This window comes from Mandrillus leucophaeus, unplaced genomic scaffold, assembly GCF_000951045.1.
Source record: "Mandrillus leucophaeus isolate KB7577 unplaced genomic scaffold, Mleu.le_1.0 Scaffold811, whole genome shotgun sequence".
Classification (NCBI taxonomy): Eukaryota; Metazoa; Chordata; class Mammalia; order Primates; family Cercopithecidae; genus Mandrillus; species Mandrillus leucophaeus.
The window spans coordinates 811,590-821,284 of record NW_012108820.1 but is presented as its reverse complement, the minus strand read 5'-3'; the positions used below and the strand labels follow the sequence as shown (position 1 = coordinate 821,284).

General features: G+C 41.5%; 1 protein-coding gene across 1 annotated transcript in view; it reads right to left on the bottom strand.

Annotated features, from left to right (window-relative positions):
* Window positions 1-706: 706 nt before the first annotated feature.
* The window catches only part of TEX26 (testis expressed 26), a 41,077-nt gene continuing 32,088 nt past the window's right edge, over window positions 707-9,695 (bottom strand). Inside the window, exons 6-7 of the mRNA XM_011967838.1 lie at window positions 7,130-7,291; window positions 707-1,360 (exon numbers count right to left, since the gene is read on the bottom strand). Of these exons, the coding sequence (XP_011823228.1) occupies window positions 1,299-1,360; window positions 7,130-7,291 (224 nt within the window). The 3' untranslated portion in view covers window positions 707-1,298. The remainder of the gene's footprint in view (window positions 1,361-7,129; window positions 7,292-9,695) is intronic.

Genomic DNA, 9,695 nt, shown 5'->3' with positions numbered 1-9,695 from the left:
TATGCACATGTACCCTAGAACTTAAAGTATAATAATAATAAATAAATTAAAAAAAAAAAAAAGAAAAAGGATATCTTCTCAGTCAGTAGCCATGGGAGGAACGGGGAAGTACAAGGTCCTGAGAGCATAGAGATGATGGAATTTTTATATATTGGGGGAGAAACCCAAATCTAGTAATGACCATGTGTAATAAAAACTACTAGTATCATGAAAAACAGTATATTTCCACAACTAACATTAGAGGGGAAAATGAAGAAAATTAGGAAAAGTAAAACTAAAAAGAACAAACAGCAAATGGCAAGCCAAAAAAATGATATAGAAAACATAACCCAGTATGTGAAGCATCACAATTGCTCTGTACTGACTAAATTCTCTGAAGACAAACACTGTCATGCTAGTTACTAAATAAAAGCCAGGCATAATTTATTTCTAGAAACAAAGTTATAAAGACAGATTGGAAATGAAAGCAAGGACATACTGAGCAAATGCAAAGGTAAAACCAAAATCAAACCAGCACCAATAGCAACATTAATATCAATTAAAATGCAATTTAAAGCCAAAAAGCATTAACCAGCCAAAGATGAATAACATATAATGGGCAATGTTAATCAGTGAAGGAGCTCTGTATAAAATTCATAAACCCTAATAGAATACAAAATACAGCAGTCACATACATAAAGCAAAAAACCCAGAAATACAAGGGAAGATTAATAAAAATATATTTATTGTGGGAGGTTCCAATATTCTTTCAGAATTGGACAATTCAAGTATACAATTAAAGATATAAAGGATTTAAAAACTACAATAAACTATAATTTTTTTCTCATATTCACGTAACACACAATCATATACTTGATTGATGGCATTAAATAAAACTGTAATTGATTTCCCAAAAGCAGATTTTTAAACTTTCACTCATTCAAAGAAGAGATAAGCAATAAAATGATTTTTTAAGTCTCTAATTACTGGGACATTAAAAAATCTCTTCCACGTAATTCCTAGTTCACAGGAGAAATCAAAATTGAAATCACAAATTAAGTATCCAAAAGGGAAAAGAAAAAAACACTGTATCAAAACCTATTGGATACAGCAAAAGCTATGTTCAGGGGAAATTTTGTAGCCTTAAATAATTGTATTATTTAAAAATAAAGCAAAGCAAAAGACACAAATTCTTGACTATCCCAACATAATTGAAGCTGTTTGCATCTTATTTTTCCTTGATAATTGAGAAAATGACTAAGAATGTCCTTGTGCTTCCATTGATTTCAGATTTTCTTCACTTGTACTATTTTCTCTTTTCATTTCTTCTCTTTGTTAGTGTCACAGTGAGTACGAATAAAGCGATCAATAATTTGTCTATCTGAAAAGTGTGAAGAAAAACAGGATGAACATTTCCATGTAAGTATTTAAATGCTAAATTGAGAAATTCTAGGAAGGAAGAAAATATCTGATAATATTACTAAATACACAAATTGGATAAGAGATCAAAATAATAGCAGGCTATTATACCTAATACCTAAACAGGCACAGTTGTGTAATTATTGATTAAGAAGAGTAAACTTAATATTCAAGGGACAGAACACGAATTTCAGAATGAAACAGGCTTAAGCTTCAGTTCTGTGCTGGCAAGTGTTAGCAAATGATTTAACCTCTCCACTTCCTCGGTTGCTCATCTTTGAATACAGTCAGCAGTACTTGCAATGCACAGACGTTGGAATAGATTAGGGATACTGTGTGTGAAGCACCCAGATGGTGCCTGGCCTATCAAAAACAATAAATGGTCATCTTATCCTTTTATTACTGGATGCATAGTAATAAACAGTGATGATAAACAATACAGATTATTGTTCCAAAATTTTCATAGAAGCCAGGGCTGTTTTTGTACCCACCAACATTGGTAAGCTTTGCTGTCCTTGAATGGTAACTGTTTGACCTTGGGAAGGCCCTTCAACTCCCTTCCCTGGCCTCCATTTCCTGATCTGTAACATTAAGGAGTCTTGTCTGGTTCTGAACATCTATGATTCCCTACTCCTAATCATATATACATACATATAATTTTTTTTTAGATGGAGTCTCACTCTATTGCCCAGGCTGGAGTGCAGTGGTGCGATCTCAGCTCACTGCAACCTCTGCCTCCTAAGTTCAAGCAATCCTCCTGCCTCAGCCTCCCGAGTAGCTGGGATTACAGGCATGCGCCACCACACCCAGCTAATTTTTCTACTTTTAGTATAATCCCAGACTCCTGAGCTCAAGTGATCTACCTGCCTCGGCCTCCCAAAGTTCTGGGATTATAGGCAGGAGCCACTGCGCCCAGCCCCTAATCATATATATTTATAATAGTACAGAGTGGAGCTGTAAAACTTTATTCACTCCCAGCAGTTATCACCCGTGCAGCCAAAACCAAAAAGGAGTGAAAATGCAAATGATGTCATGCTCATATTCAATGTTCATGTTATCCTGCTCAATGTCATGAATGCCAGTGGAGGCCCGTAGATCAGGGATGTCTGTGTGTGCCTGTGTGTGTTTGTTCCTGTTTTCTCTCCAATTATGTCTTTATTTATTTGTTTTTGTGATTTCATGTTTAATTTTGAAGCATCCTTACCGTACTCCATACCTTGTCTCCAGTATTTTTTTAGTTGGGTATTCTTTTCATAAAGTGAAATTCACTAATCTTTTGTGTACAGTTAGATGAAGTGACACATTCATTACTGTAACCCATGACCACAGGATGATATAGATCATTCCTTCCATCTCAGAAGACCCTTCATGCCCCTTCCCAGTCAACACTCCCTACTTCAAGACAGCCACTGTTCTGGTTTCTTTCATCAAAGGTAAGTTTTCCCAGTTGCAGACCTTCAAATAAATGAAATCATACAGAAGGTATTCTTTTGTGTCTGGCTTCTTTCATTCAGCATGTTTTTGAGGTTCATACATTTTGTTGTATATATCAATAACTAATTTCTTTTTATTGAGTGGTATTTCATTATGTGAATATGTCACAGTTTATCTATTTTCCTACTGTTGGAGATTTGGGTTGCATCCAGTTTGAGACTATTAAGAATAAAGTGGTTATAAACATTCTTGCACATGTCCTTTTGTGGACATATGGTTTCCTTTCTCTCGGGCAAATACCCAGGAGTGGAATTTCTGGGTCATGGAGTAGGTATATATTTATCTTTAGGAGAAGCTGCCAGACCTCTTTCCACAGCGATTGTCCTCTTTGATGGCTGGGCACAGTGCCTCATATGCCTGTAATCCCAGCACTTTGGAAGGCCAAGGCAGGTGGATCACTTGAGCCCAGGAGTTTGAGACCAGCCTGGCCAACATGGCAAAACTCTGTCTCTACTAAAAAATCAAAAAACAGTTAGCTGGGCGTGGTGGTACACACCTGTAATCCCAGCTGCTTGGGAAGCTGAGGCATGAGAATTGCTTGAATTCTCAAGGCAGACGTTGCAGTGAGCTGAGATGGCGCCACTGCACTCCAGCCTGGGTGACAGAGGGAGATTCTGTCTCAAAAACAAAAACAAAACAACAACAAAGTGATTGTATTCATTACTCTTTAATATTCCCACCAATGCTGTATGGGGTTCTGACTGCTTCCTCTCACTGATATTTGCTATTGTCAGTCTTTCTAGTTTTAAACATTTTAAGCATTGTGTCTATTACCAAAGAATTTACAGCAAAGAATTTATATTAATATAAGAAAAAATCCTTTCTTCGGATACCAGAGATAGACATACATGGTTCATCAAGTTTTGCATGAATTCGTAAAAAAGGATGAGAGTGTGTAAAATTTAATGTCAATTTAACTGTTCAAAAAGGCTACCTGTTGTAAGTCAAATGATACCAATCTTTATTATGTATAAATGCAAATTCATTTCCTCATGATTTTGTGTATGCTGTTGCTTCTGCCAGGAATGGTCCTGCTTCTCTTTACCATGCAGATTCATCTTTAAGACTTAAAGGATCCCTCCTCCAGGCAGCCTTTCCTCATCTCCTGTCCACCCACAGGGTTGGGAGTACCCCTCACAGGCTGCTACCATACCCAAAGATTACTTTGATTACAGAACTGGTGACATTTTAATTATGTGTTTATCTCCCATACCAGATAATGAGCTCCCCGAGAAGAAGGGTTCCTTATTTATCTTTGTATCAACTGAGCATTTATTGAGTAAATACGTTCATTCTTAATATTGAATCACAGGCTAGGAAGAAATACCTTTTGCATGGCCATTTGTGGGAGTTTCAGTTGGAGGAAGAGATGGGGAGGGAGCCATAGCTGAACAAATTCACAGAAAACTGGGTTTCAGATCATTTTACCTTTCAACTGGGGAAAAAGTGGACTGATGACACAGTCTTTACCAATAGGAAACAGTTGCCCAACGAGTAAGCTTTTGAGTGGTCTGTAGCGGACTTGGGGATTAAAATGATTTTGAAAGTAGAATAGCCACCAAAGATAACTAGTTCAACCTCCTCAAGTTATAAATAAACTGAATACCAAATAGTGGTGACATGGAGTTAGTGGAAATGAAAGGTTTGCCTTCAGCTCTCTTTCCTTTATGCTTTCACAGCTTTATTTTCTGTCATATTGGAGTTTTCTCTTCTCTGTGTTTCACCCCCTACACACACACCATCTCTCTCCCACACTCTCACCTCCTATCCAACTTTGTCCATTACTTAAGAACTAGCCTGGTCTTTTCCCTTTCTCTCTCTCTCTCTCTCTCTCTCTCTCCTCTCTCTCTCTCTCTCTCAAAATGTACCTGTTCTAGGCTCCTATTCCATCAAAGCCTACCACCTATAAGAGATAATTCTGTAAAATAACTTAAGCTGAGTTAATAATAATTCTGCCTAACACATCTGCCAGGTTCTTAAATTATCTGCATATGTACTCAGCTACAAAAGCTCTGCTGTGATATTCACCAGCTGAAAAGCATCAGTGCCACCCCTGACACTAGAAAATGACAAGAGGTTTTGGGCATAAGAATTCAGAGGGAATCTTCCATTTGTTTTTCAGCTTCTAACGAAGCTGGCATTGAGGAGTGGGCCATTCTACAGCAGAGCTTGGAAAGAGGAGTGAAAATCCATGGGAAGCAGATCTTGCATCAGCCCAAGGCAGCACCCAAGAGCAAAGCTCTGGGGCATGAGCCTTTAGGTACCTGCCCCTGGTGCTGCCCCGAGGGAACCAGGAGAGCAGAAGAGCTAAGAAGAAACAAAACCTTAGCTTATTCTAAGTTACCTTGTTAGCTAACAGGTCATACTTCACCTGTCTGGGGAGGAAAGCCCCATTAGGTGGACAGAGTGTTTACCTGAAAGATCAGCTTACGGTATCTTGGTATCTTGGAGAATGTAGATCCAAGGCTGTCAGAGCACTTTGAGGAGTCCCTAGTTCACCCTCAGGGGGCGCCACTAAGGCTTGGATTGCACCTGACACACAGTAAGAGACAGCACTGCCTGCAGCCACCATGGTTTCCATGGGGGCAGAGAAATGACAGCTGCATCTGCGTTGCAAGTCCCTGGGCAGATGGGAGCATCTGCTCAGCAAAGACAAAAATCCTCTTTCTACAGGGCCCAACAGATGTGGATCCTAAAGGTAAAAAGATCTTCTTGTAAAATGCAGAGGATAATTTTATATACAGAATTGAGAGCAAGAACAGGCGGGCTGACTTGAGCTTGCTGCAGAGCCTTGCCTGGGCCCTCTGGGAAGGTTGAGCCAGTGGACCCTTAGGAGCCTCTTGGTTTTCTTCTGAAGTGCTAGACTGGCCCAGAGGCATCTCTGGAGAGCAGGGAGGCATCATACTCCTTCCATGTTCCTTTCTCTCAACAGAAAATGCATACTCCTGTCTCAATAGGAGGGAAACACCTGCTTCTTGTACCTCCCTGAAACGCAACGTTCAAGTTCTTAGAAGGGTCTTTAGGCTCTCAGCCCTAATGTGTGAGAGTGGAAAATACCTCCTTTCTCCCAAAACACACACACACACACACACACACACACACACACACACACACACACCCCTCCCTGTCAGCCTTGCCTACAGTAGGTTTTCAGTGTTTCTAGGGCAGGAGATCCCATAAACAAGGTTTTCAGTGAGGATTTCAGAGGTGCAAGCTCTTCCGATTGTGGCTGGGGACGGCACCTGGAGGCCCAAGAGATTCAGACGAGAAACAGAGAGCACTTGGAGGGATCCCACATGGCCAGTGGAAGTCTCAACCTCATCACAGGGCACACAATAAATTAGTAGCCCCCAAATAGCCTAGAGCACAAAATGGGGTACAGAAAATGGTCAGCTGGGTACAGGAATAAATATTAGACCTTTATTGATATTCGATTTTTACTTCCTTCTGTAACAGTTTGTATGTTTTGTAAATGTATGTGATACATTAGTTTAGTTGGCATATGAATATATTTTATATAAATTTTTACATCTGCATTGGGTGTTGTGCCCACAAATGAGGAGGAGCGGGGGATGTGTGATCCCTCACGTAGGATGCTGAGAGGCAGGTTATAGGAAGAGCTCAGTCTCCTCTCCTCAAGCTCTCTTATTCTCTGAGTTGACATTCTACACACTCTCAGTTAGACTGACCAGTTGCCCCTAAGATGCTCCCAAATAATTCCAGTCACTTGGCTGCAAACTAGGATAAGTCTTTGTCATGTGGAGTGAAGCCACATCAATGGCATTCGCTCTCCTTGAGAGAGTGACAGATAGAGATTTTCCTGTACATTAAAAAGCCTGTCACAAAAATGTACCAGCAAGAGAAAATAAAGATTAGACAAAGTACGGCAAAACAATGTGACTGTACAAACACCCAGAGGAGAAATCAATTAGCTCTAAGAAAAAGAGGAATCATCCTGCAGCAATTCAACCACAGGCAAAATGAGATCAGAAATGAGTGAAAACAGTGTGTCTCTTTTTTTAATAAGTAGGGATAAGTCACTGGGGCCTCCTTAAAGGAAAATGTCTTTTCAGTGGATTGAGGTTTGCACAACACCATGAGATTTTTTTTATTTTTTGAGGCAATGTTTTCATTTTTGTGGGCATTCAATTCCAGTGGCTAGAACTTGGAACAGTTTCTATTTGGCAACAGCAACGTATTATGATCTGTAAGTGCATGAAATAAAACCTCATCTTACCTTTGTAAGAAACACTCTGGAGGTACTCTTTGACTTGAGAGGAAGTAAACGAGTTTAAAAGCATTAAGAAATCTGGGTAGGTTTTGTCGTAGTCACTTTGGTACGTGGTCTGTTTCTTTGTGTGCTCTTGGTTCCTCAGGAAGCTGTGCAGCACAGAAGGCACTACAGAGATACACAGGGGAGGACAAGCTGGGAGGCTGGCACCCAAGCACAGCAGTCTTACCTTTATTGTTTGAAAATGACCCTGACAGCCCCCAGCCCAGCTTTGAGCTTAGGCAGTATCCTTCATGATGCTGGTCACTAAGGCTCTGTATTAAACCAGTTTTTCCATTGACCAGGGCTAAGCAGAGCTACAGGGACTTCCAGCCTGTTGCTGCTGGAAGGGGCAGTGATGGGAGACAATGACCAGAAGGGTGAGTTTGACCGTCACTTTCAGAAGAGAAGTTTCCCCTAAACTTGACTCTTATGCAGGTCAGTGTGTTATGATGGTGAAGGAAACCGAAATATTTCACCCCAAATTACATGTCTCTGATATACTTGGAGATGGCTGTTGAGAAGGCCTGCAGACAGAGGTAGCCCTGCAAAGTTGTCTTTGAGAGTGGGGTGACCTGCATCCGTAGGGAATCTGCACTGATGCAGCCTGGCTTTCCAAGGCCTTCCCTTGTCTGGATCTAAGAAAAGATGACCTAAGATCAGACTTTAGAGGTCTAAAAGAAACCTTTACCATCATTCTCTCTGAGGGCTGCTACCACTGAACAAGACCACCTTTGCTAGCCAGGCCTCCTCTTCTCCCCCTCCCATAACCTGTTTGACCAGCTCTTTCTATAACCTCAGGATAGTATAAAATCATCAACCCTCCCATCATTTCTTTGAGTTCTTATATTTTGCTTGACTCCCGTGCATGTTAATAAATTTATATGCTTTTTCTCCATTTAATCTGCCTTTTGTCAGCTGATTTTTCAGCAAACTTTCAGAGGGTAAAGAGGAAGTTTGCCCTTGGCCGCTATGATGGTGACATTCACTGCCTGCTTAATAAACAAAGGTCCTCATAGAAGCTTCTTTTTCTTTCAGGACATCTCCTGTGCACATTTGGGATGGCACAGTAAGGGACCTCCCTCCAGAGACCTAGGCATCTTCGGATGAGCATTGTGGAAGAACGATGATGTTTACAGTCATGGCTCATCGTCCATTTGGACTAATGGGGGTATGAGGTGCAGGCAACACCCAAATCACTTATATTTGACTATGAATATTGCTCATTTAATGTGAGTTCTGATATTCAAGAAACTACAATGAAAAAAGTAATAAAGTCACGATGTAAAAACCAAATTTTCACAATTTGCCCAATCTTTTTAAACCTTAAGAGCAGCTTCCAGCTCCAGGGATCCCCTTTAAGGGGGTCATTGAGCAAATGGAGGGCCCAGACTGGTGAGGGGATTTGACGCTGCACCCTGAGAAGAGTGTTTGTAGGGCCTGGAAATGCTCTAACTGGAAAAGAGAAGACTTAGGCTTAGAAGGCATATGGCAAGGTTTTCATAGAATAATAGATTTATACTAATTAACATCCATGGGAAGAAGTGGAACCAGGGGCTCGAAGTTTAGCAAGGAATATTGCAGCTGCTACACCTTCTACCCAGTTGGAGCATCAGACAATGAGGGGACATGGGGCTACCCTGAAGTGGATACGCAGGGGCACTGTCACCCCTTGGCAAGGATGGACTCAGGAAGATTCACACACTACATGAGGCTCTGGACGAGGTGATTTCTAGGCCACCTTCTAACCCCGAGGTGCTAAGCATCAATTCTGTGATGATTGTCTCAGGTACTACTTGATCCCAACTCCATGCCAGGAATGAATCATGTCTCAGACTGACACCAAGTTTTCTGCTAACTAGTAGCTTGGAGGTGCTTGGTCACGGAATTTTTGAAAACTTTCAAGGGATGCACGTGTGGATACACTTTCAGTAGAGAATTGAGACTAAATTGGATTCCCGCCTCATCTCTTTCTGTCACTTTACAGTAACTGCATCCTTCCTCTCATTTTTTAAAAGGAGGACGTATCCCCTAATCCCAACCACTGCCCCTCCCCAGCAGGGATGACACTCATTTCTTGGCCTAAGCAGTCAGTCATCTTCTGAAATGTACTAGCTCCCCGGGTTCCAGGTTGGGAGCCGCAGCGATGAGGTTCTGACTTCATGCCAGAATCCCTGGCTTTCTTCTTGACTATTATGAAAACGGGCTGCCAGCACCCTCTGTGTTGAGAAGTTTTGGGGCCAGGGATTAGGATCTATGAGGTTGTTTTAGAAACCGCAGCTGGGCTGGGCACAGTGGCTCACGCCTGTAATCGTAGCACTTTGGGAGGCTCAGGAGGCTGAGGCAGGCAGGCAGAGTTTTAGACCAGTCTGGCCAACGTGGCGAAACCCCGTTTCTACTGAAAATACAAAAAAATTAGCTGGGCGTAGTGGTGGGCGCCTGTAATCCCAGCTACTTGGGAGGCTGAGGCAGGAGAATTGCTTGAACCTGGGAGGTGGAGATTGCAGTGAGCCGAGATCGTGCCACTGCACTC